We start from the raw sequence: 27,595 nt of genomic DNA, 5'->3' as shown, positions 1-27,595 counted from the left end.
AATTAGTTTATAACAAAAACATAAATAAATAAATAATTAGCATTTTGTTAATAAGTTAAATTATGTTTTTCCATCCACTTTCCTAAAACAATTGCATCAATATGTTTTGTTTTTTTGTGTAAGGTTGACGTTGGAGCCTTAATTACTTGAAGAAGGCATAGCAGAGTTAAATCATGAGTTATACCTACGGTGGGGAGGGAAGTTTTTTGTTTGCCAGATATTCGATTTATAAATCCTTTTTTAATTGTCTAATTGTATGCATGTCCCGCCTTATATCCTGTCAGAGCCAATAGCAACATTGTGGATATGTCTGGTATGGCGCATGGGTCCAGGCTCCCCCTCCGTTAAGGCGGTGCTCAAACGCGAAAGCCATTCATATGAGTCGCATGCCAATTAGGCAAAAACACAACCTATCAGAATGCAATGGACCGCTGTCCCAAAATGTCCCAATCTCCTCCCCATACCCTTGCCTTTTACTCCACCCCCTCTCCTCCACCCCGTACCCCCAATGTTTTGGTTCTGGGTGTCTCTGTGTGATAGAAAATTACTACGCATAGCAGTAGACGCAGTATAATGCATGCGCCAAATCTAAAGTCATATCAATAGTTAGATTTTTCAACCAATTGACAAAGAGCTGGATGCTCTTCTTTTCTTTCTATTTTTTTGGATGGAAATGATTGCCGCAATCAGAGTGGTTCCTACCGCTGTGGTTCTGAGGCAATCCCCGTTGTGACCTGATCTGGCCCGCCCCTCCGATTGAATGGGATCCCTCACCATCAGTCCTGGCATTGATTGTCTGCTGTGAACATCGGCATCGTTAAAAATCGCTTATCATTTCGGTTTACCTCGATGTCGAAGTCTATTATTATTTGTTGCTAACCTCCAATGCGAAATTATTCATCTGGTCGACAAAAGAGCAACGCCGATACTCTGTTACGTGTCAGGGTAAGTAACTTGTTATTTTGTATGAGTGTTCGATCAATGAAACCATATTGAAGATATACAATCCATCAAATGTATTCCGTAGCCTTATTCCTTTAGAAATGGAATTTGATATGCTATGTTTTGGTCTTAACAATGCCGCAATGCTTCAGCATGATTTGGTGATTACAGCTCGCCGGGAATCAGGGTGCTCAAAATGGGCTTTTCAAGGCAATATGTAATTGTTTTAATGAATTTACATGGTACTACAATTCCTACTTCGGCGTACATAGGCAAATTAAACTGCATTCACTTTGAAGTGATGGTCTTTGCCTCACTTTACCCATAACTGACTGTCTGATATTGAGTTGTCAATGTTTTATGAGTTTCTTTATGCCCCACTGACTATTGAAATAATTGGCGTTCCCAAAACCTGATCCACAGAGCACTCAAAACATTCCAAATACTTGTAGTGTAGTTTATTAGCAGTTGTACTGCTACACTGGTAATTGGTGTGTGTGTGTGTGTGTGTGTGTGTGTGTGTGTGTGTGTGTGTGTGTGTGTGTGTGTGTGTGTGTGTGTGTGTGTGTGTGTGTGTGTGTGTGTGTCTGGAGAGAAAGAGAAAGCACTGAGGGGAGAGAGAAAGAGAGATTGGGAGAGGTGGGTCTTAACAGGTTAGATAAACATAGTTTTGGAAAGTGTAGTGCTGTCTGTAGTAGCCTTTGTATTTCTCAGCGCTCTCTTCCTGAGCCTACTCACTAGGCTATGGGCTGTGTCATATGCTTAGGATTAGTGATCTCCCACTCAAGATGACTCAAAGAGCCAAATATTGACTCGATGACACGTGAAACTAGCATGTCTAATTCCTGTTTTGGAACACATTAGTCGAATTTTGTTGTCCTTATTTAGTGTTCATGGCTTCTCTGGTGACTAAAAATCCCCTGGTTTCAGTGTTCAGTCCATCAGTGCTGGACCTTATCCATTGGCTTGCATTGCCCTGTGGTAATTGGTTTTCTTTATACATCTTCTTAGATAGGTCCTAAAATACATTTCCATTAATTCAACATGTTCTTGCTCTGTGCCTATCTTTTTGAAGTTGGGGGTTTTTATGGTCTTATCTTGATCTTAAAAGCCTTGGGTTAAATATCTTAAAGTGCTTTAAAGGAGAGCATCCATAAATTCACTGGATTCTTCATTTGTATTCTTGACCATCTTCAGCAGGGTTTTCCTGGGTAAAGTCTTGAATGTAACAGCCATTATCCACGTGTACAGCACTGTTTGTCTCATGTGCCACTCCTATATATAGACTATTTGTTAGTGTATTCCAGTGTTTGCATCACACACACACTCACAACCACACACAGAATGAGGTTAAAGAGAATAAAGAACGCACACCCAAGTCATGGTGCTGACTTATGGAAACATAACTCAAAACGTAATCAAAATGAAAGTCGCAAACTCTTCTCTCTTCTCTCTTCTCTCACCAACGTTTTGACTCAATAGCCTTCCACACACACACACACACACTCACACACACACTCACATTCACTTTTGTACTCTTGTAAACACCCACACATTAGCGGCTGTGTGTTGTCTTGTACCTTTTGATCTGCCTGAAGGCAAAATGTTGTATGAACAGAGTAGACAAAGACAGCAGGATCCACTGTCTGGTTTGTTGTTGCTCTAAAATCTCTACAATCTTCCGTATTTTGCCCAGTATTACTCTTTGATTCTCAGACTATAGATTCAGTTTTAGAATTGCAACCCTCTGCCAAATAATTCTATTTTGTTGCCTGAGCTGCTCCTGGATGATGAGAACAAATTAAAGACTAATCCTGAGCCCTACAATGAAATTAGGGTTACTATTATTTCAATGTCTCATTGGTCTTGAATTGTGTTTATTGCTAATTTAATTTAATTTAATTTAATTTGTATGATAGAGAGAGAGGAAAAAGAGAGAGTGTGTGTGTGTGTGTGTGTGTGTGTGTGTGTGTGTGTGTGTGTGTGTGTGTGTGTGTGTGTGTGTGTGTGTGTGTGTGTGTGTGTGTGTGTGTGTGTGTTCGCTCTGTATATAGGAATTAGGCTGGTTGGAAAAGGAATTCCGAGGCTGTTATATACTGTGTCCAGTTGATCCTGTACAAAAATCTGTTTGTGCGGCATTGACATGCAAACTGATGCTGGAGCTTTAGCTCTGTTGCACCTAATGCCATAAAGCATACATTAAAGCTGCAATCTTTCTAATGTAATATTTCAAATACCCTTTATTTCATTAATCAGAATTTGATGCCAAATGTAACAGATTTTTCTAGTCTGTTAGCCACCACTCTGGGCAGAAGGGTAGGTGTTTTCAGCCTGTCAGTCAGTCAGGGTTTCCAATACCAAACTTGATATTCATTGTACTTCCTAGCTGCCAGATACAGGGGGGCCAATGATGAAGGAAAGGCCTCATAGAGGGAGACTTAATGCTCCTTGGAATCCTGTGAATGCCCTCCAGTGAAAGCTGTGGAGATGTTTATGTCGGCTCCAATGAGATCACTGGAAAGTGGCTCTTGGGGCCGAAATTCCTGTTAATTGGTAATGTGGCTGTGCCCTTTTGTTCCCTGCCTCCTATACTGAAGTAGTCTGTCTGTCAGGGTGATATACTGAGACTGGGTCTGGGCCTGGCAGCTATCAATGAGCTGCTTGTTTCCATAGTCATCCAGGGCCTTAACAATCTGCCTCCCCAACAAGTTGTTTCCTCTCTTAAAAATGTCTTTGTGCTGACCGTAAAAAGAAAAAAGATGGAAAGGGCATTCAGAGGTGCTTTGTAAGAGCTACTTGAGAAGCGACTAAATTTTCAAGCATCTCAGTCAGGCGGTAGCAGTCTGTAAGGCTAAAGTAAGGCTATCCTGTATTATTATACTGTATTGGATAGAGTTGCATCGGCTGGAGGAAGAAGCGGATTGGGCCGTGGAAAGAAAACAGACAAGCAGCCAGCACTTAGCGGAGATCATTTCAATGGAGTGGCCCAGTTTCCTTCAGGTCAGATGAGGATTAATTGGCATAAAGTTCTGACGATTTAGTAGGTTATATTATGAATAGGAGCTGCTGGTTCATGGGCCTGAGAGGAAAATAAATGATGAAATGAAGAAGTAAACCAGAAATAACATGGTGTGCTGCTTTGTTGGAATGACACTGTTTTCCCTGATGGCTTTAGGACTGCTTAACAAACAAAACAACACTTGACTGATGCCAGCATACTGTACCCACCCCTCTTCAATTTGGCCTTGAAATGTGGGCTATGATTCACTCTCCAGAGTGCAGTTGTATTGGAGGTTTGGACGATGGCTGGCGTGAGATTTGTGACAGCCTCCCCACTGAAGAATTCATTGAATTTTTCATGTGGCAGACACCAAACTTCTGTCGCTCTGGCCCAGTTTTGGTGCTAATTAGTGCCCAGCAATGTTGAAGGGCACTCATTTGTGGAGAAATACCACCTGTTCTCTCTCTCTGTGTAAGCTTTGTTTTCGGTCGTTTTGAATGAACATTTGATACCTCACAGATACCTCTTTTCCGTAGAGCTGAATGTCTACTTTGTTTTACTGAAGAAGCTTCTTCTTGTTCAAGTTTCAGTTGTGTGTGAGGTGGAGCTTAAGGCTGTGCAGTGCCTAAGTTTCACTCCCATGTTACACTCCAGGTACACTCCCCACACCACGTTACCACCTGAGCTAGTTACTGTATACCAGTAAAGTTGTGCAAGAAGTGCCAATATGCAAACGTGACAGATTGATAAATTCCACTTGTTAAAAACTTTGGCTTACAGCAAGTGAATGATAATGAGAATGGAAATCTAAAGGGGGGGTAGCACTGTGTAGATTTATTAGTCAGCTCTTGGTGAGGCTTTTTGTGTGAGTGTGAGCCTGTGGCTGGACATTTGAATGGAGTATCTGATTGTGGTTCATTGAGAGGAACAGAGGAGGAACAGAGGGGGGACTGTGTCCCCCCAGGGTTCCTCCTGAAACCACTTCCTGTTAGGCTGCGCTAGCTGGGAAGAGGCCAGGGTGACACAGGCCATACATCTCAGCTCTGCTCAATCACTCCACTGTTGGTGGCAACTGGGGAGGGTTATCTGTCTGACATGCACGCACACACACACACACACACACACATCTCTAGGCATTCTCTTGACTTTATAGTGACAGGAAGAGACTCCTTGGCATTCAGCGAGATGCTTCTCTGTGTCTTTATGCAGCCACAGCTGTGCAGCCCCATCTAGATGAGATGCTGGGATTGATGCACACACTCTCTGACTCTCTCCTCCTGAAATACTGGCCCGGCTTGCTCTTTCTTGCCCCCTGAAAATCTGTATATTGACATGGGTTTTTATTGAAATTGTGTTATTGACAGAATGAGCCTGTAGAGCTGGACCTCTTACCAATGCAGTTGTAATCTGAAGGAGACCACAACAGGGATATGTTTAGTGTGTCAAAATAAAAAGCCCCAGGTAGCTGCTGTCAGAGGATATGAGTAAACGACATGATTTCAGATCCTTTTGTATTGAAACTGGTTGTTTTTTTACTGTGGCTTTAGTGTTCCTGTTTCTCGCTCTGTAATAATGAGAGACGAGACTAAACCAAACTAGTTCCTTAGTAGGTCTGTTTTAAGGACTATTGTAGTTGACCTTTAATAACAGAAAATCAAGTATTGAGTACCAAAATTGTTCTTAATTGCAATATTTGTTTGATTCTTAATGGGGGGAGCATTCTCTTAACACCCAAGCCCCTTACCCTTACACCTGTCCATGTGTGGTGCCAGTCTGCCAAAGCACTGAGAGAATTGAGAAGAGCCAGAAGAAGAAGTAGAGCAGGTTAGGAACCAACAAGTGATGGGGTATTCTGTGAGGAACAGGTCAGTTCCCCTCCTCAGAGAGAGGACATGAGCTTTTCTCCTTGGCTGTGGCCTCTTATGCCATATTTACCATACAATTCCCTAATTACCACGTAACAACAAAATGTTAATTACAATATTGTTACTAGAGTAAGAACACAATTACTACACAGGTATAGGGGCAATTTATGTAAAGTGTGACCACAGTTCTCCTGGGATGGCTGTCGTCCCTGGTCACCCCTGACTGACTATCCTGATGTTTATCTGTGTGAGGGAGCAGCTCCCAGGAGACTTCATCAGCTGTTGGAGTGTGTGTCCTGCAGCCACGCCCTATGGAATGGGGGGAGGCTATAGCTAACGTCTGCTGCCTGCCTGCCTGCCACCCACCCACCCAGAGACCCAGTGGAAGTTTCCCCCTTGCTGCCCAATAAACAAAGCCATTTGAATATTGAAATCAAGCCCTGGTGAACAAAGACTTTTGACAAAACAATTGAGGAAATCACTCCATCACAGTGATGAGGCCCTCGCCCTGAGATCTGTGATGGAAATGCTAAGGTAGAGACCTGTTATTTTTGATGACCATGCATGACAAGGGCATGTTTAATAGAGAACCCTGTTTGTTGTTTAATGTACACCTTATTTATCTGGTTCCTCTGGAGAGGCGCTTCACTGTGACAAGGTGGTTGTATTGATGCTTGTATTTTTATTTATTAAGGGCCTGATTCTGTCCCAACTACCATACAGTAGCAATCTTTATGCAGCATCTTATAGTATAAAATGATAACCTGTACCCTTGCCACAGATATTTTTTGTGCTATTTCATAACAGTGGTTTTGTCAATGACTTTTTTTCCGATCTGTTCTGCTTTATGACGGTCCTTCCCTCGTTGAGGAAGTACTCTGGTCTACATCTCTACAAAAGATGATGGAAACTATTATCATTTTGAGGAATTCAATGACTTAAGCCAAACACTGTCAGCTGACAGTCAGGCCATTCTAAATTCAAACATTCACTTGACTAAGTCTGTTTTGGCATGGTATGTTGACAAGTGTCACGATTATTCATTTTCTGCTTTAGTTCCTTTTCTTGTCCCTTGCATACATACAAACTAGAATAGAAACCCGTTGGTAACCTAGAATGTTCCCTGACTGGGTATCAAACATGGCTGACTGTATGACATGTCATGATGGTAGTGTGACATGTGAGGGATGCAGAGAATGTTCCGGAGGTGGAATCTTTGCCCTCTGGCACGGTTTCAGTCTGCACATCCTGGGTGGACGGACCTAGTCTCTACCTGCTCTCTGCACATTCCTGCTGTGGGGTGGGTGAGAGGGGAGAAGTCAGGACTTGCCTTATCCTCCACTCTGCATTCCACAGCCATGACTGGGTTCACTTACACGGCTCTAACGAACCTGAGTGTGTGTACACACACAGACATGCATGCAGGCATAATACACACACACTCACACACACACACACACACACACACACACACCAAAAAACCAACCCACTCACTACACACCTGGTTGGCTCATTCCTGTTGATGCCTCATACCTGACATGGATTCTCGCATATTTGAGCGTGTGTGCACACATGTGCGTGATCATGGTTAGAGTTGCTATGCTGTGAAGTGAACTGCCATTTTACATTTTGTTTGCTTTCCTCGGCTCACCCATTTATTATATATGTTCCCCGCTGAGGCCTCCGATTTCAGAGCTACAGGGAGTGTTCTTAAATGGTACAGCGCTGCTGTCTGGCTGTCTAGATCAGAAGTTAAACAGTCAAAGCCCTGAGTTACTGAACCATGCAGCACTCTTGAGAGTCTCTGTGAATCTGAGCTGTTCAGATGTTCACCCTTTCTCTTTGAAATAAGATGAAAAAAGGATCATTTAAGGATTTCACTTCGTAGCATCTCAGCAGCACATCTTGGAAAGGCTACTTTTTTTTAAAGATCTGTTAGATGTTGTAACATTAGAAACTGATAATGGTATTGCTACTCACTGGACTGGTTGTCCCCTTTTTAAATCATGCTGTTTGCCTCTTGGCACCAGCATATTTATGGTGCTTAGTAATAGCATTGTTGTCTGATAGTGTATGTATGTTAAAGACCGTCTTTCCCTTTTTTCTGCTGTCAAGTCTGTTTCACAGTAGGGTTGACAAGTGTCAGCAGTATTGGTGGAGAATGAGTGATTTCCTTCCTCTTGGGGTGGGCTGACTACTTAGTCCAATAATATTTGAGGATGAGGAGGTTTTTCTCCTCACGTGATGTTTGGCTGTGAGAGGAATTGAATTCCTTTATTTTGTTCATTTCCCGAGAGAGAGAAGAGAGAGAGAGATGCAACACATGACCACAGATCATCGCTCTCAGTGCTCATAATGACCATATTTAGATGCTGGGAAGGAGCCGTGAGGCAGAGATGAGATGGGATAGTGTAGTTGACGGTAAATGACAGAGTATATGCTGTGTCCTATTTCTGCACCCTTTTCCAAAGGTTTGCACTTGTTCTCTTTCCTACATGGATTTAAAAGCATAGGATTGATTTAACCATGGGCTGTTACTCCAATCCATTACCATTAAATCCATGTGAGGGAGTGCATACTTCAGGAGAAGGGTGGAGAAATGGGACGCAGAAATTAGGCACTGTACCTTAGCAGTACAGAATGGCTGTAGGCCTGATGCTTCCCTCTAAAACCCCAGTGTTAAACAATTACCAATTCAAACAATACAGCAGAACAGTGAATCTCCCCTTCTATTCTTAGCCTGGATGTAGACCTTGGTGGAACGTTACGGTGCTTCTCACCATCAACACAATACAATGAACTGAACTCCCCAGAGGTCACAGCACTGTAGGCATCTCACTACAGAGCCAGAGCCACAGATGCCGAAAAAGATCCTCTCTCTACCCTTGATCAGAAATGGTTAGTGTTAGGCTGGGCTTGCTTCAGTGAGTCTATACTACTGTAAATTCCTCTGATATATGACCAAGATAGCAGCCTAGAATCCTGGGGTCATGAAACCAAACACGCTATTGTGTAAACACAGTTGGTTTCACAAGTTTACCGTAACCTTACCTAACAAACTGTTTTTGTCAGTGCTGTTTCTCACGTATAAACTGCACCATGCTTTCCAAACAGCCGGTTAACACAACATAATGACGGAAGTTCTGTTTTACCTGCTTTCTGTGTCTTCTTTATGGTTTAATTGTAGCTTTTGCAAACTGTAGCCCTGCTTTATGGCCTTGTTGGCTTTTTTTACTGCTGCTTTGGAGTATATTGGAGCTGTCCATGTAGATAGTGCTTTTGTTTGCTACCTTCTCATTTGGTGTAAGTGGTGATTCTCTGACTTTAGGTTCTCTAAATGACTTGACGTGGATGTACTGTAGCTTGTTCTTCAGGATGAACAGTGGCGTTTACATCATGGGGATAGGAAATGTGGCCTAATATATTATAAATATATTATACATCCGTGTAAGTTAGTGTCTTTGAGGACAAAGAAAAGCACTATACAAAATAAATGCATTATTATTATTATTAACGTAGACATTGAGAAAATGGTCTTTATGGCCTGTCTGTCTCTGAAGAGCCCAGCTAAGCCACACTACCCAGTCTGGGTTGGGTGTATAGGCCTACAGTAGAGCTCTGGGCTCTAGTCAGATGGTGGAGTTGTGTTGTGTGGGAACCGGTTCTGTCTGACATGGGATTTGCCCACAGAAGCCCAGTCTGTAGATGATTCACACACCGTGTTGTAACACTAAAGGTGTTACTGCTGCTGCTGCTGCTGCTGTGAGACTCCTACTGTGTGTTTGACTCAGGAAGTTCAGATGGGCCAGGCCTGGTTGGGCTGTGCTGGGCTGTGCTGGGCTGTGCTGGGCTGTGCTGGGCTGTGCTGGGCTGTGCTGGGCTGGGAGGCTCACTGCGGGGATGAGGACTAGCGTGTTCCGCATTAGTTTTGAGGTTGTTGTGCTGATATTCTTTTGAATGTTTCGACTTTTTGCTGTCTTTCTGAATCATGGTGCTACGGAGTAGTGTTCGGTTTTGCTGTTCGGCTTTGAGATACCGGATAGAAAGATGGAGTGACATTGATTGCATGACGATTTAAGGAGGGAAGGAAGAAGGAGAGAGGGAATGAAGAAGGGAGAGAAAGAGTAAAATGTGTAAAACAAATGTTTTTAAAAAAAAACAGCCTTTCTAGACCAATGTGTAAATGACTTTATTGACTTGCTTTGTCACATTTCCCCCCTCCACCACTCACAGTACAGTAAGAATGGATCGCCTCGTAGCCTACAAAATGGCCCAGATATTTTCTTGCTGAGCCTCAATCCCAAAATGATTTCATATGTGTCACTCTCAGATTAGGAGCGAGGGATAACAGGCCTTACGAAAATCCATGAACCTGGGAACTCAGCCAGCAAGCTGTTTTGTTGTTTTGAAGTTGTAAAGATGAAATATCTGTGGACACATTTTAAGACAGCCCAGCTCAACCTCGGGTCTGTTGCGGGCCAGAGATGTGACATGGTCACATTGGATGTTTTGTTTGGCAACAGGAGGTGATCTGAACCTAGATTGGGTTCAGTAGAATACTGCTGACAAACACATACATAAAGGCGTGCACACACACACATATACGCAGACACATGCATGCACACATAAACCACACACGTACAACACACAAGCACACAAACACACTCCAACAGTGAAAGGGATCAGAGCTCACAGCTTCTGATCCTATTAAAAGCCACTGTACTGCAGACCCCTAAGAGGTTGGGAAAGTGGCTCAACACTGTGTTTTTATGGGAGTCTCTGGTGATTTATCCATAACATCTAAATGGAAAGAATTTTCTAGGTGATCTCTCTCCAGTCGCTTTCAGGACATTAAAGACGCCCTACCAGAAAGCTCAGAGACAGACAGTCTTCTGTCTTTCATTCTTTCTTCATCAGATAAGCTTGCCATTCGTCCCTACTCACTTATCTGGAAAGAAAATCAGAGAGTGCAAGTGCATCTTTTGTGCTGTTGCTTGTGGAATGCAAGGAATCACCTCCATGGCAACCGCTGGGCTGTCTCTGTGTGGAGAGGTAAATATTGACTCCAGTAACTTGTGTGTGTGTGTGTGTGTGTGACTGGAGGGCAGGCCAGGAGCAGGGGTTCAACCTCACACACATGCACATATACACAGACACACACACTCAGCCTGTGGTGTAGACAGGCGCTGTTGTTCTGCAGTCAGCAGCGTCCAGCCATCCACTGTGGGTGGATGTTTACCTTGGGCCCTCCAAACACGGCAAAGCTTTTTGGCTTGGAGTGTTTCACTGACACGGTCAGGCACACGTTGCTCTGTACTCTGAAACGATGTCGCAACACATCCAGACTGAAGAGTGTTAAGTCGACTTCGCTCGTAGACTTAACTTCAGCTCAGAATAATGATTGACTTCATGTTTAAACTGGATGGGAAGTGTGCATGGATGGACGTGTGACAATGTAGTTGTCAAGGTGGAGCCTTGTTGTAAGTCAACAGGGAGGGGGGAGGTGTGTGTCAATATATCCCATCACAAGCCATATCCTCTGCTCTTGTTTGTAGGGGGAAATAAAGCCCATGTTTAACTGTATCTGACCTTTTGTAAAGTGCTTTGGAACTAGACAGAGCACCTGTCTTAGAGAAGAATAAAAGCAGGACTTGAGTTACTTCATTAAATCTGCTGTAACTGCCTGTAGTGGTTTTGTATGGACTCTCTAGTATGAGAGATACTGGTTGCCTGCTGGTATTTAGTGCTTTGCAGCAGATGGATTTGTTGAGGCAGGATGAGAGATGCGCCCGTCTTGGCCGGGAGCTGAGACCGGACCGGTATATCCGGTCTGTCTTTCGATCTAATAACCAACCGTGTTGTTCACAACCAACCAGTCCCCAGATGGAATGTATTCGTGGTGTAGCCCGACGCGATTACGGAATTTGATGTTGATAATCTGAGGAGAACAAGCGGCTGGATTAGGCTGCGATTGGTGGCCGGTGACGCAGCAGGGCCAAAGCCTAGTACTTTCCCTGGAGTAATTACATAGAGAGCATTAAGATGAAGAAATACATCCAGGCCAGACTAGGCCCCCTGCTCTGCTCACATGCCCATACGACATGCTTCTGCTCTGGGAAACTTGTTTACTTGATGCCCCCCTTCTCCCTCCTCCCTCCTTCACATATTCTCTGGAAGTTAATATGTTCCTATTTGTAAGCAAAGACATGAAGGCTAAGCCTTAGTATTACATATTTTCTATTTTACCCTGGCAACCATCAGTGCATCAATCAGGTTTAAGTTTCTCTCTATATATTTGACCATGCCTGTGGCTCTGATAGGTACAGTTGATAGTTACAGGACGCAACAGGCCAGAGTCAAGCTGTGAAACATTGACCGTGTAGCATTCTTTTCAGGTTAACATGTTGTATTGTAGTGGTACATGTATTCTGATAGGTAACTTAGCCAAGTGACAGAAGCACACAACCATGTGTCTGTTGTTCCTGGCAAGAGAACCTCAGTCGGTACAAACTGTCCAGCCTCCCAGGACTCACACTCATCATCATGTTAAACGTTTGATGTCTGCTCATGCAAATGCAATAAAAACAAGGATGGTTATCTCCAGCAGCCTGGCACCTGTTGTTCTCCCATGGATGAGATGGGGAGGGTGTACGGAAGAAAGAAGACAAGGGAACGGATGGGGCCTTAAATGTCAAACCTCACCACGGCTGTCTGTCAGACTGACACAGTGCTACTGAATGATGAACACTCTCAGGAAGAATCATTTGTCTTCTGGCTGTTTTTTTTGTTTCTCATTTCCATGAAAAGCAGTTCTCCCTCTCTCATGATGGGACATCACACAACTTCAGCTGCATGGTGCACGGCAGTTGAGATCACGTGAGAATACTATGTACTATGTTAAGGCCTATCCCCTCTAGCTTACTCTCATTGGTTTATCATAGATGGTGAGACAGGTATGAAATAAGTGTGATTTCTCTGTAAATGAAATACTCAAAAGGGCTTCAGAGCAGTCGGACCTGATACCAATGGCAGAGTAGACACAGTGGGAAGCTCAAACCTCTTATTAGAGCTTTAGGGAAATCACTGCAGGCTCCCAAAGGTATGAAGTGGGGGGAGGGGGGCTAGGTAGGTGTCATTTCAACTTGCAAGACCTAACTTGCTATTCAGAGACATTGCATGCAGTCCTATGTCAGCTCTTGTCTTTGCTTTTCCCTCTTGGCCTGAAAAAGGAGATTTAAGCCCGGGTCGTACTTTACACTACAGGGTTACTGCGTGATTACTTCTATACGTTCAATGTATGTTGTATTAACTTACAATGTACACTGTATTTAGGATCACGGTTAGGGTTAAGGATAGGATTATGGTTAGGTTTAGGGTTATTGATGTAAGTAGAATGTAACAATGAGGAATAACAATACTTGTTACTCTATACTTACAACAGTGATGAGTAATAAAGTAAATACATAGTAATACAAACACTGTAATGGAAAGTCAAGTGTGACCCACCCATCTTGCGTGCTGCTGGGTTTTTCCATAATCATCTCATATTTCCTCTGATGTTCATGAGCCAATGAAGACTGCTTGATCCCCCGTATTATGAAAAGAAACCTCAAGCTGAAACAGAAACCATAACAGAGTTCATTAGGGAATGGATGTTATTGAATTAATGGGCAATGTTCAGACAAAGGCCTGATTAAATCCACTGTCCTTATAGATGAATGGCATCATAGCCTCTCCATTGTCTTAGTTTGAAGAAGGTATTCACAGATTATCCTTGTTATCCTTTCAGACGAAATGAGAAAGAAATAAAAACAAGAAAATATGAAGAGAAAAACAACCAGCAGCCATATTAAAACACTATTCCCATTCAGCCAAAAGCCCAGGAGACTTGGAGGATTTGGAATCCGTTGCCGGATCTCATGCATAATTAAGCAAATCCCCCCCCCCCCCCCCCTGCTTTGCCTGGGGGATTTTCATGGGTTTCTGCCTCACAGAGAGCAGGTGCTCAGAGCTTACTGTACTGTACCTCAGGCCTTATTAGACCCAAATGAGCTTCTGACTGGACCACAGTGTAGCTGGATAGAAGACACACAGCCCATGTGTGCGTGCACACAGCACAGGCAGGGGCCTCCCGGGAAAACATGGAGACTTTATTCTGTCAGTGTAGTGGGGAATTAAAGCACACAACATGAGGCTCTGACTGCCCTGGCAGGCTACAGGCCACACAGACCTCAGCTTCACAGTGTCTTCACTGCACAGCTCCATTGGCCGGCTGTGAGGAGACAATAGAAGCCTCAGTTTGAACCGACTGTGAACAAAGCACCAGACTCTCCCTCTAAGCCCCCATTTGATGTTTACTTCATTCAGCTGTGGGAGATTTTGAGTACTTTTTTGCCAGGTCTGAAATTGAATTGGAATAGCTCTGACAAGATTTTTGTTTTTGAGTTTTGTGATGGACGATATTAATAGGATAAAGTTCTGCTTTATTCTTTTGTAGCAAATGGTGATGATCAGACTGCCTACATTTTAAGCTGCTTTCCATATTACATGACTACAGTTTGAACTGAATTTGTATTGAGAAAATTCGGCATTGATTTACTTCTATTGAACAAAGAAATGGTTTCAGCGTGTGATAAGAGACTGTAGCATATCTGTCTTATTCAAGTGGCAGCTGAGACATGTCATTGAGATGACATCTCCTTCAGGATAAGAGGGCCAATTGTCTGAAGGGTTTCCATGGTGGAGGGAGTAGTGAGATGAGAGAGGAAGAGGAGAGGAAGTATCTCCCTGCTCTCCGTCTGAAAAGGCTGATTAACCATGCAACCAGTCTGGTGGAGGAGAAACACAAAAGACACAAAGACTGGCGCTCGCTGTGCCACCAGTCGGCTTTGTGTCTGCCCGTGTGTTTGTCTGCCCGTGCTTGTGCGTGCTTGTGCGTGCGTGCTTGTGCGTGCGTGTGTGTGTGTGTGTGTGTGTGTGTGTGTGTGTAACCTGGCCAGACTGTTAAGCTGCTGCAACGCGACCCCGTTGTACAGACATGGCCCTGGGGGAGATATCGACCCATCATCCCCATTGACCCCCCCCTCCTCAGTCTGCCAACCCCCCTCCTCTTTCCCTCCCACATCCATGCTTGACGCTAGGCTTGAAATGAACCCCCTGGTTCTGTTTTATTTCCCTCCCTTTAAAAAAAAGAAAACAACCCAGCCCTCTTGCTGTGAGGCTGAGAGTAGCTGGCAGGCTAGCTCAGACTGATGTGTACATCCGATCCATAGGAATCTCTTCAGCTGTTTGATAAGCACGAGGCCCCTCCGTCTCCAATCTCCTGGCTGCCTACCATGTCTAGGAAGTGTGTGTGTGTGTGTGTGTGTGTGTGTGTGTGTGTGTGTGTGTGTGTGTGTGTGTCCGTGTGTGTGTCCGTGTGTGTCCGTGTGTGTCCGTGTGTGTGTCCGTGTGTGTACGTGCGCGCGTGTGCCTGTGTGTGCGTGTGCGTGCACACGACACAGACGAGAAGCCCTGCTGATGGCTCTCACAAAGTCCCCCCAGTGATAGATCCCTGTTTTTCTTTGTGCCATGATGCATTTTTCCACCATGTGTCATCGCTGCCCTCTGAGGAGACATTGTATCCCTGGCCTAGCTGTAGCTTTAACAGACTTAGTATGTGAGACAACAGCTAGCCACACCAACTGACTCCAAAGTCAGAGCCTCACGATTCAACGACTCCTAAATAGTAACAAAGGATGGTAAAGGCATTGTTGAGTACTTTTGCTGGCCTGGCCTTTAGCCTGGGCTCTGACCTCCAGATAAGCAAAACAGAGTGGCCATTTCTTAATTTCAAAAAAAAGAACAGCCCACCAGCTGTCTCTACTCTAAATGGGTATATTCAATATTCATCCATTATAGAGTAGGTTTGTCCCTAAATGATCCCAGGCTTAGCGTAATGATTTCTCTGTGCTTAGCTGTGATTAGAGAAGCCAGAGATACTTCATGGGCTTCACTGGCGTGTGGTGTGGGGAGGCTGAGGAGGTAGAGAGAACCCTCCTCCTTTTCTCTCTTCTCTCCTGGAGTGTTTTCAACACATCGTAGCTTCTTAGTCCTTAATTGCATAAACACTCCTCGTAGTTCAACTCTCGACAATCTCTTTGTTCAGTCCAACTGCCACTTCTACAGTACAGTCCTCCTCCTCCTCTTAGATAGATAGGTAGGTAGGTAGGTACTTTATTGATCCCTGAGGGGAAATTTAAGGCGTTACAGCAGCTCACATCACAAACAACAACAACAAAATAAAATAGACATCTGATGATAGAATAAAACTAAAATAGACATCTGAAACATTATCTACAGTAAGAACAGTCCAGTATGATTTAACATCCCCCAGCCTGACTCTGATCACCCCGAGCCAGCCGGAGGAGGAGTTGTACAGTCTTGTTGCAGCAGGGAGAAAAGATCTCCTATAGCGCTCCTTAGTGCAAGGTGGTTGTAATAATCTGTCGCTAAAGGAGCTTCCCTGCTCTGCCACAGTGTTATGTAGGGGATGGGAGGGATTGTCCATGATGGCCAGGAGTTTGGTTCTCATCCTCCTATTGGCCACCTCCTCCACAGTGTCCAGGGTGACACCGAGGATAGAACCAGCTTTCCTAATAAGCTTGTTCAGCCTCTTGGTGTCACCTTCCTTGATGCTGCCCCCCAGCATACCACCGCATACAGCACTGCGCTGGCCACCACTGACTGGTGTTTAGCAGAGTCCTGCACACGCCAAAGGACCTGAGCCTCCTCAGGAAACAAAGCCTGCTCTCGCGAGCTTCCCACTGCTGTCATGACTGAGTCACTACCTATCTTCTGCCATAGATTGAAGACCCATCTCTTCAGACTACATCTTAACTGTCCCTCCTAAAGACCTCTTCACCCCCACTACCCCCCTGTGCAAGTTTCTCTCCTGTAAATAAATACATTTTAAAAAAATGATTTTCTTATGATGACTGATGGATAGATGATTCACTTAGTCAAATATATTTGTTGTAAGTCGCATTGGATAAAGGCTTTGGTACCAGTACCAGGCAAGATGTTTTCCACATTGATGGGACCATGACCTCTTCAGTTATGTAATCACACACACACACACACACACACACACACACACACACACACACACATTGATTCAGCAACACTATATGTGTATAATATAACATGTATTTATGCTCAGTTGAGTTGTAGTCCATTATGTCAGGCTCTGTGTGCAACATATGGTTGGATGGAGTCGCCCTGGGCAACATAGAGGATCATACCATTCATTCAGAGCAACTACTCCCGCTAGCAATGGCACGGAACCAGTTCACACTCCATTCATCGGATGACATGTGAGTGTGACATGTGGGTGTGAATTGGGATTGGTTAGGCGCAAGCTGTTCTTTGATCTGGTAGTGGGTAAATTCTATTTATTGGGACTCAGGGAGAAGACTTCAGAGAGTCAAGTTAAAAGCCATGTGAGGATGGAGGTTAATGTGCTATGTGTGCCACTGATGTAGTGGCACTACAAAGCTCCACTCCACACGATGGCAGAGAGAGATCTGGTGTCGCTTTGTAGCTATTATCCATACATGCAGACGCGCACACACACACACACACACACACACACACACACACACGCACTCAGAGTGACACCTGATGGCTCTCTGCCATCATGTGTAGAGTAGCTTTGTAGTGCCACTACACCAGTCCTCAATACCACATTAACCTCTCTCGTCAGATGGAGGTTAATGTGCTGTTAATGTGCTATCATGTGTAGTGCGTGTGTGATGTTGGTATGTGTTAGTGTAAGCGAGGTGGGTGTGAGGTCTCGTTGCTCTGGTTTCCCGTGGTAGCCGAGGAGCGGCAGCTGCAAGAGCATCCTTAGGGAAGGATTGGTTTAGCATGTTCAGTGCACTGGACATTACACTGTACTTGCGTGGGTTACAGATACGGTAGTTGTCTCTGGTTTCCGCACGTAGCCCCCTCTGCCTCCCGTTAAGCTGCCTCAGAGGGAGGCCCTTTTGTGAGAATGTGTTTCGCTTGAGATGCTGTTGCTATTCTGAGCCTGTGTCGTATAGAAACAAGGACAAGGAGTTTAAACTAGTGAACCCTGCAGGAGCCGTGCTGTACTTCAGTGTGCTTTTTCTAGGTCTCAAAAACACAATTTGAATTTTTTGGAGGGGGGGGAATAAAGCACTCTGTGATTGTTCTCAGGTTTAAAAAATCGCAATGTTTGAGTTGTTGTTTTGTTTAGTTTTGTTGCTGAGAAGCCTTTGTGATTGTCTTACAGGCCTAGGCCATGGGGGGAACCAAGAGCAAGCCTAAAGATGCAGGCCTGCGCTCCCGGAGTCTGGATGGCACCATCAACTCTGCAGGAGGAGGAGGCGGCGGCGGCAGTGGGGGCCACCACCATAACCCCGCCCAGCCGACCCTTACACCCAACCGGAGTCCAGCAGCGGACGGGACTCGCCGCGCACCTCAGCCCATGGGTAACAACGCGGAGCTGGCCCTGTTTGGAGGTGTGGACTCTACCAACAGCGTCACCTCCCCCAACAGAGGGACACTGGCAGGTAGGAGACGAATACCTCACTGGCACGCGCTGTAGGGGAAGACTACTAAATACTGCTAAATAAAACAAAGGAAAAGGGATTTACTAGGAGAACTACTGCTCTCTAATAGGATCATGTGATCCATTAAACGTGCATTAAATGTCAATTTGTTTGATGTCTTTTATTGTACATTGAGTATTTTTTGGAGTATCGTGATCCCTATATTGTACCTGTACCTTTGATTGTTCTCCTCCTCTCCCCACAGGAGGTGTGACGACATTTGTGGCGCTGTATGACTATGAGTCTCGCACCGCCTCTGATCTGTCATTCAGGAAGGGGGAACGCTTACAGATTGTCAACAATATGTAAGGAAGCACCACACACACTCACACACACAATGGGATAAGGACACAACCACAAGGATAGACATAAACAACTCCCACTCAACACACACACACACACGCACACACACAGACAGACAGACACACACACTGTACTCTGCATGTCTGGGCTGTCGTTGCACTGGCTGGCTGTTCTGCCCTCAAACCGTGTGTCAGTCATCCTCCCTTGGAAAGCCCTGTTACCATAGGAACAGACTTCCTTCGTCGGGACCTGTTTTGTGTGAGCTGACAGGGTTTTGTTGCCGATTTCCCTCTTTTTCCTGCTTCCATTCACAAAAGCACAGCTATCTCTCTCACTGGTGCCACTGCCTCCACCTCGAGGCTGATATCTCTCTTTTGTTGTCACTAACTCATTACTGAAAAGAAGATGCTCTCGAAAGTGACAGAGATGCCTGGAATGCTGATTCTCTAAATCTGGAGCCTAATAATGGGGCATCCACGTTGCTTTTGAACATTGGGCTTTCTGTAATCAATAGAAGAGCAGTGGACCATATATCCACTGAGCCCCCAATACTGCACACAAAGTGTTGACCTAGAAGGCCTTCGCTGAGGACAATAGTGGATTATTAGTGCATCTGTCCCTCCAGCGACACTCTTTAATGCTATGGAGGTCAAAGACACACAGATTGTTTAAACTCCCCAAGATTAACGAACCTATGACCGGGTCAATGTGTCATTTAAGTCTCTCTTATCTAGTAAAACCCCTAACCTACATTGTCTCATGTAGCTGATTCCTGCACCATTCATGCATCATCTCGATATGATAGGATTAGGAGGATATTCATATTGGGTCTTTGTTGTTCTACAGAATAACCTATTATTGTATGTTCCCTTTTTTAAATGTGCCTTCTGATTTTTCCTTTTTTTCAAGTCATTGTAAAACGCTTACCTGTTTAAATTGCTTACCTGTAGCTACAGTACAGAATCACCCTCAAATGAACTGGGCTCTGTTGGATGTGCACATTGTGCTGTATCTTTAAGAGGGCTATTGCTTTCTGCCTAATAGGTTGTGGGGATGAGAGGGTGGTGGTGGGTAACTATTGTGCCGTCATGTACAGTAATGATTCTGTTCTGTGTATCTCTACCAGTCTGCTTTGCTCTAACACGTGCTATCTGTATCTGTTTAACCCCTCCCCCTCCGCATCTCCTCTGTATCTCTCTGTCTCTCACCTCCCTACTATTTCTCCACCACACACCCTCAATTGTATTTAGGAGAAAGTTGGGCAGCAGGTTAGTCAAGCTTCTTTTGTCCCTGTATTGTACTTGTGTATGTGCTCATGATTTGTTTAAACGTGTGTGGGTGTGTGTTTGTGTGCATGCACGTGCGCGTGCATGCGTGTGTGGTCCTGTGTGTTTAAAAAAATAAATTTAAAAAAAAGTCGGTGTTGTGGCTGTTTTAAATCATCTGTGCATCCATCCACCCATCCATCCATCCATCCATTCATATTCAGACTAGATTGTACTGTAGTGCACACAGATACCATTTCCTCCCTGTTGCATGTTAGTGTGTCACCCAGAGACATGTAGTGTAGAGGCTGTCGGTGTGTGTGATGGTCATCCGTGAGCCTGCGTCTCCCATGTGTCCCTACAGAGAAGGAGACTGGTGGCTGGCACGCTCACTGACCACTGGAGAGAGCGGTTACATCCCCAGCAATTATGTGGCTCCCTCCGACTCCATCCAGGCAGAAGAGTAAATCCCTCCTATTATCTCTCTCTCTCTCTCTCTCTCTCTCTCTCTCTCTCTCTTTCTCTCTCTCTCCTTCTCTCTCTCTCTCATCATGAATTAAAAATGACACTGACTGATTTAAAAAAAAAAAAAAAAAACTCATTCTTCCTTTGTCTCTTTTTCTCATTATTTCTTTGTCTCTCTTTCTTTCTCTCTCTCTCTCTCTCTCTCTCTCTCTCTCTCTCAAACACCTTGAAGGCATACACATTCATACTGTGCAAGCTAACACATGCACATGCATGACACAAGCTAACCGTTGTAATGATTCCGTTTCTCACCCTTGTCTTACCAGTCATCTCAGATTGACTATGGCGTCCAGGTAAGGGGCAGCAACTGGAATGCAATACATTTTGAATGGGGCATGCAGAGAAGGCAGGAGAATTCAAGTCACTTATTTACAGAGACCAGCACGGACAGCTCACTCTCTCTCTCACACGCACGCCTTTTTCCCCCTCTCAAACTGGTCCCTGTGTCCCGTGCTCTGTCCCCTTCCCTAGGTGGTACTTTGGGAAGATCACGCGTCGCGACTCGGAAAGGATGCTCTTGAGCTTGGAGAACAGGAGAGGGACGTTCCTCGTCAGAGAGAGCGAGACCACCAAAGGTGAGAGTGACGCAGCATCCCCCGCAGGAAAACGCGTTACGCCAGAGCTCCTCCATTCACAATCAGACTACATCTGAACCTGACCAATGGGCATTGTGCATTCCCTGCTGATAAAGCTGCATTGCGTTATGATTGCATATTCAACTTTTTTTCTCGAGTGAAATAACTCCTTTGCAACCTTTTTTACTCAAGAAAAACCCTCATATGTTGCTACCACTGAGACACATGACGTAATCGGAGTTTAGCTATTAAGTAAGTGATCAAAACATCTTTAATTAGAATCCACACCCCCCCAAAAAAAAAGAAAAGAAAACAAGTGTAGTTTAGTCAGGACACGATTCCTGGCTGTGTGAGTGTGGGGCCCTGCTGTGCTGTTTGTTAGATGAATGTGTGTCTGGGTAGAGAGCAGCATCAGGGCAGATGGGGAAAAGGGTAGCTGTGATGCCTGTGGGACTGAACCGGAGGACGGAGATGCCTCTGAGAGGCAGCTGCTGCTGCTCCTACTGCTGCTGCAGCCGTGACGCGCCCGCTGCCGTGTGACGGTACTGCTGACGGTAATGTCACGGTCCCCATGGGCTGTGTGTGTGTCTGTGTGGGTGGGTGTGTGTACGCTGTGTAAACCGTGTGTGTGTATGCGCACCACACTATCAGCGTGGCTGAGAGCTCAGTGGAGAGTGAAAGCAGGGGGGGGAGAGCAGGGGGTTGAATGTAGAGGGAGGGAGGGAGGGAGGGAGAGCAGGGGCTTGCTGCAGGCCGGGCAGGGAGTGGAGAGGGAGCAGTGGGGAGGCCTTGGGTGAGTGAGCCAGACAGAAGTAGGTCAGTGTGGGCCCAGGACTGTACAACCATGGGCCATATCGCCCAGTTCAAACACATAGGGAGGAGGGGGGCCATTGCCCATGGGGGTTCTCAGTGCATCAATCACTGGACTGATGCTGCCCTCTGGTGGTAGAATAACATTTATCGTTTGTTTATGTCTGTTTTCAAGTGGGTCCTCAAATGAACTCTGCCCAACAGAATGTGAACACAAAAGGACACTAATTCATACATTTATTTCAATCTATGACAAAGCAATATTTTTATCACAAGGTTAACATGCAGTCGTACCTTTCTTTTCTAATTATGGCTTCTCATGCTGTTTTTTTCCAGGTGCCTATTGTCTGTCTGTGTTGGATTATGACAACACCAAAGGACTGAATGTCAAACACTACAAGATCAGGAAGCTGGACAGTGGAGGCTTCTACATCACGTCACGTACTCAGTTTAGCAACCTACAGCAGCTGGTCACCCACTACCGCAGTGAGTCTTTACACACACACACACACACACACACACACATATATATATATATATATATATTAGGGTGCACCAGTGTAAACATCACTGACATTACTAAACAAGTCTTCTCTCCCCTCTCTCAGAGCACGCTGATGGCCTGTGCCACTGTCTGACGGAGGTGTGTCCTGTGCTGAAGCCCCAGACTCAGGGCCTGGCTCGCGATGCTTGGGAGATCCCCAGAGATTCCCTCAAACTGGACCTCAAACTGGGGCAGGGCTGCTTCGGAGAAGTCTGGATGGGTAAGCCAAAGCCTCACTTGTGGCACGACACTACATTTGGAACAGCTGATAACGAACGGCAGATTGAAAAAATCTGTACCTAATTAGGTACAGTATTTGAGCAGGAGGTTGAGTGACCCTTGTGTGTTTCTAGGCACATGGAACGGTACAACGCGGGTGGCGATCAAAACGTTGAAGACAGGGACCATGTCTCCAGAGGCCTTCCTCCAGGAAGCTCAGGTCATGAAGAAGCTGAGACACGAGAAGCTGGTGCAGCTGTACGCTGTGGTGTCTGAGGAACCCATCTACATTGTCACAGAGTACATGGGCCAAGGTAAACACACACACACACACACACACATACTGTACACTCTTCTGTGTTTTCTATTACATTGTTGTTGGTTTTTTTATTGCACCAAATAGCTGTTTTAGAAACTTCCCATCACCTTTGACCTCTACCATTGATTCCCCCCCTCCACAGGCAGCTTACTGGACTTCCTGAAGGGAGACATGGGCAAGATGCTCCGCCTTCCTCAGCTGGTGGACATGGCCTCACAGGTCAGTCTAGTGTGCACAAACACGTACCAGTCATTCAATTCACCGCATCACATACACACACAAAATGTAATTCATCTTCAAAACTGTTATTGTTTCTTCGGATAAAAGGGCTTTGGCTTCATACGGCTCAGTAACAGAAACAATACACATTACATCAGACACAATACTGAGCATATGTACACTCACTGAGAACTTTATTAGGAACACCTGTACACCTTCTCATGGTGGAGGTGGTGTAATGGTGTGGGGAATGTTTTCTTGGCACACTTAGGGCTTGTTAATACCAATCAATCATCGCTCTAATGCCACAGCCTATTTGAGTATTGTTGCTGACCATGTGCATCCCTTCATGGCCACAATTTACCCATCTTCTAATGGTTACTTCCAGCATGATAATGCACCATGTCACAAAGCAAAAGTCGTCTCAAACTGGTTTCATGAACAAAAAATTTGTTCAGTGTTCTTCAGTGGCTTTCCCAGTCACCGGATCTGAATCCAATAGAACACCTTTGGGATGTGGTAGAACTTCACAGCTTGAAAGTGCACCTGAAAAATCTGCAGGAATTGCATTATGCAATCATGTCATCATGGACCAGAATCTCAAAGGAACGTTTCCAACATCTTGTGGAATCAATGCCACGAAGAATTGAGGCTGTTTTGAGAGCAAAGGGAGACCCTACCCATTATTAGTATAGTGTTCCCAATAAAGTGTTCGGTGAGTGTATTTCAGCATTCACTAGAAGATTCAGGCAGCCATTTAGCCATTTTTCCCCCTCCTCCTCAGATTGCCTCAGGGATGGCCTATGTAGAGAGGATGAACTACGTCCACAGAGACCTCAGGGCAGCTAACATCCTGGTGGGAGACAACCTGGTGTGTAAAGTCGCTGACTTTGGTCTGGCCCGCCTCATAGAGGACAACGAGTACACTGCCAGGCAGGGTAAGACCACTGGGGGGCGCTGGTTATCTATATATCTCGCCTGTCATCTCTCTCTCTCTCTCTCGCTCTTTATCTCTATCTCACTTGTCATCTTTCTCTCCTCTCTCTTTCTCTCTTCTCTATCATTCTCAGGTTTTCTCACCACAGCTCGTTCTCTCTATTCTAATGTGTGTGTCTCTGATTGCAGGAGCAAAGTTCCCCATCAAGTGGACGGCCCCTGAGGCTGCTCTGTATGGCCGTTTCACCATCAAGTCTGACGTCTGGTCCTTTGGGGTCTTACTGACCGAACTGGCCACCAAAGGCAGAGTGCCCTACCCAGGTACCAAGATTCTCTATCTCCATTTCTACGATGACACTAAAGTGAGAAGGGAAAAACAACACACAGACTGTGAAAACTCCAATATTAATAGTGCTAAAAGATAACCTAGCAGCACACAATGACACTGAATAAAAAGATCACCTACTCTATGTGAATACCCCGAGAAATACTTTGAAACTTGTGAATGTCCGAGCAGTATCGTTCTGGTCGTTGTGTGTCTGTGAGAGGAGAGCCGCCAACTGCCCCAGTATTGACCTGTCCTTCTCCTCTCTCGCAGGCATGGTGAACCGGGAGGTGCTGGACCAAGTAGAGCGAGGTTACAGGATGCCCTGCCCAGCTGAGTGCCCCGAGTCGCTCCACGACCTGATGCTGACGTGCTGGAGGAAGGACGCGGAGGAGAGGCCCACCTTTGAGTACCTCCAGGGCTTCCTGGAAGACTACTTCACCTCCACGGAGCCCCAGTACCAGCCCGGGGAGAATCTGTAGCGGTTCCAGCCACAATTGCTCTGGTTACAACTACACTGACCTCCACTGACCTATCTGGCACCTGGTTGGAACTGCCAACAAGACATCCAACGTCCCAACCACACATACCTGCTCCTGATTATTAGCTGTTGTTTTTATTTCATGTCATTCTTATCGATACTGAATTATTATAATTTTTCTGATTTGAGAGGTCAGAACTATTTAACTGGTTTATCTTGAGTTTAGTCACGTACTGTTTCTACAGTACATGTTGTTCCTTCATTCACTTCCTCCTGTCAGTGAATATCCTGTTGGCAGACTATACAGCTCCCTTGCTCCTGACACACCACCTGGCCACAATGTTACCCTATGGGCACCATGGTGAACAGCGAGTACCGGAGAGTACTAGAAGACCATCATTGGACATGAAAAGCACCCTACCATTAGCTCCACTTCAGGTGTACCTCTTTAAGACATCCACTTTGGAGGGAGAACTGAATCCACATACAGTATACTCTTTGAACTAAAATGAGATGACATGAAAAGAGGATGTTTTTTCTTTTCTTGTTTTCTTGTGGTATGTTGGACAATGTCTTCCAAAATACACCTACGGGCTGCTTGAGAAGCAGCTCTGAGGGACGTATTTGTCCGAATATCACAAATGATGTAATGTTTTAGACCTTGATTTTGTTATCAAGCCTGGATTAACTGGAATATTTTTGGCATTATCAGACCACCGGCATTTCAGGTGAACAATGTTCCTCTGTATTGTGGTTGTTCTTGACTTCGCATTTATGTTTCTGACTGCTGTGAGGAGTGTGGAGTTGACACGCATTGGGGTCTGGACTACGTAGAGACTTCCACAGAACACACTCCTCAGGTGTGGGTCAAGAAGAAGAGAAATTCTGTTTGTTTATTCATATTTTCTATTTGTGACTTTTCTAAAAAAAAGGCTACTGATCATACAGTCTCCTCTCAGGACGGGGGCTAGAATCCTGCTGCAGTGTTTTTGTGCCAATGAAAACTCTTTTGTACTCTCTTCTATTGTTTAAAGTGTATTTTTATGATTCTGAACTTTTCTTACAATGAAGTTCAAGGAGTAAGCCCTGTAATTCTTCTCCAAGGATGATAATCCACTGTTTTGTGAATCATGCATCTGTGTACTGAATACTGTACCGTCCAACCAATCCAATTTCTAGGGAATATGGTTTTTCACATTCAGATTATAATCCAGTGAATGTTTTGCCATGGTTTTTCAGTTCTTGCCACCACATGTATGCAGAATAATAACCAGTAGACCTGTATATCCATGGAGAGGTGTTGTTTGTACAGCTGCTGCTGTTTCAGCACAATCTCACTTTGGAGATAGTGGATGTGGATTTGTTTTCATGGAATATGATCAGGGCCATGGGTTTTTCCAGACCTCATGACCGGGTTCAGGAAAAACTCTGGGCCCAAAGATGTTGTTTGAGGATGTAATAGGACGGAGCTTCCTGATGACCAGGGAGGCAGACTGAGAACACTTTCCTGCTTTCCAATGGGAACAAATTGGCATTTGGAATATCTATGTCATTGGGCAATTCATTGTAAATAACCTCAGTGGTAATATGTTTGTATATATCCTGTTTGTAATTTATTCATATTTTTAAAGATCCTGTTGGTTTTTCAGTTTTCTGCATTATTCTGCCATTTGCCATCATGTTTATGGTACAGTAAATCCTATCCTAAAGTGATGGGGATTAAGATCAGTGATAAGTGAAGGAATGTTTTTTTTTTTTTTTCTCTTCCTTTGTATCAGTTAAACTTGGTGTGTCCATCTACAGTGTCTATGAGAGAGAGCTCAGAGTCAGTGGTCTCAGCTAAAAAGCTCAGTCTGGTCATAGAAACTACCAGATGCAGCATTCATGTCAGAATGGGTGACTGCATCATTCTGACTCTGCAATCTGATTACTAGTCTCAATTTGTATCAGTCCTACATGTTTACATGTTGAAATCTTTCATTGATGTGGAGACGGATGAATGGTTGATCAGTTGTCATCATGATCAACATCACAATTTATTTTGTTCTGTTTTTTTATTTTTTTTTATACAGCTAATATAATATGGAACAGAATGGTGTATATGACTGTGGACATCAGATTTGTATGAATTAGTCTGAACTCGATATTATGGTAAAACCAACGTCCCGTGGCAATATAAAGATTTCATAAACCACTAGAAATGCATTCATAGACAGACATGCACTCAGAACAAGTACCAAGATGGAGAGTTTGACTAATACTGTATTTGTATATTCTCTGTCCTGTGGACATAGGCCTATATGTCAGGACAAGCAGACCAAGTGTCTCCTTAATCTTCCCTTTTATATCATCACATTGATAAGCCAAGGAGGGGTGGGTCTCCGTTTGGGTTCTTTGGGTCTTCTTTCTCAGCCTATGCAGTTTTGGGATCTGTGATACTCCTATGTAATCTTTTCTACTGCATTCAATGGAAATTCAGGCAATGATTTGCTGTTGTCTAAATCCTACTGTATATTGTTTAAATTCAATTAAAGGACAATGTTGGAATAAAATGTGTACATTGCCAATTGTAATCTGCCATATGTTGTCATTTTTTAGGGTGCAAAATTCAGTTTATACTATTGAGACTAAACTTCCTCCTAATTAGTTGAG

General features: G+C 44.6%; 1 protein-coding gene across 2 annotated transcripts; it reads left to right on the top strand.

Annotated features, from left to right (window-relative positions):
• Positions 1 to 542: 542 nt before the first annotated feature.
• On the top strand, positions 543 to 27,535 carry src (v-src avian sarcoma (Schmidt-Ruppin A-2) viral oncogene homolog). Of its 2 annotated transcripts, XM_083674455.1 has the most exons (13): positions 543 to 945; positions 18,104 to 18,383; positions 18,628 to 18,727; positions 19,976 to 19,993; positions 20,355 to 20,453; positions 20,987 to 21,090; positions 22,237 to 22,386; positions 22,509 to 22,664; positions 22,798 to 22,977; positions 23,125 to 23,201; positions 23,986 to 24,139; positions 24,327 to 24,458; positions 24,736 to 27,535. In XM_083674455.1, exons 2-13 carry the CDS (start codon positions 18,113 to 18,115, stop codon positions 24,942 to 24,944), a joined length of 1,650 nt encoding a protein of 549 aa, XP_083530581.1. In that variant the 5' UTR covers positions 543 to 945; positions 18,104 to 18,112; the 3' UTR covers positions 24,945 to 27,535. The 2 variants fall into 2 exon arrangements, with proteins under 2 accessions (XP_083530581.1, XP_083530582.1); XM_083674456.1 differs by lacking the exon at positions 19,976 to 19,993.
• The last annotated feature ends 60 nt before the right edge of the window (positions 27,536 to 27,595 follow it).

This window comes from Argentina silus (genome assembly GCF_951799395.1).
Source record: "Argentina silus genome assembly, chromosome: 8".
Classification (NCBI taxonomy): domain Eukaryota; kingdom Metazoa; phylum Chordata; class Actinopteri; order Argentiniformes; family Argentinidae; genus Argentina; species Argentina silus.
Note: the sequence above shows the minus strand (reverse complement) of the source record. Positions and strands in the feature narration are given on the sequence as shown.

What these genes read in the sequence shown, in the direction of transcription:
- src (XM_083674455.1), top strand. Translation starts at nt 18,113, where the DNA reads ATGGGGGGAACCAAGAGCAAGCCTAAAGATGCAGGCCTGCGCTCCCGG. An exon ending in CAACAGAGGGACACTGGCAG is followed by an intron (nt 18,384 to 18,627) that starts GTAGGAGACGAA and finishes CTCTCCCCACAG; the next exon opens with GAGGTGTGACGACATTTGTG. An exon ending in CGAGTACACTGCCAGGCAGG is followed by an intron (nt 24,140 to 24,326) that starts GTAAGACCACTG and finishes CTCTGATTGCAG; the next exon opens with GAGCAAAGTTCCCCATCAAG.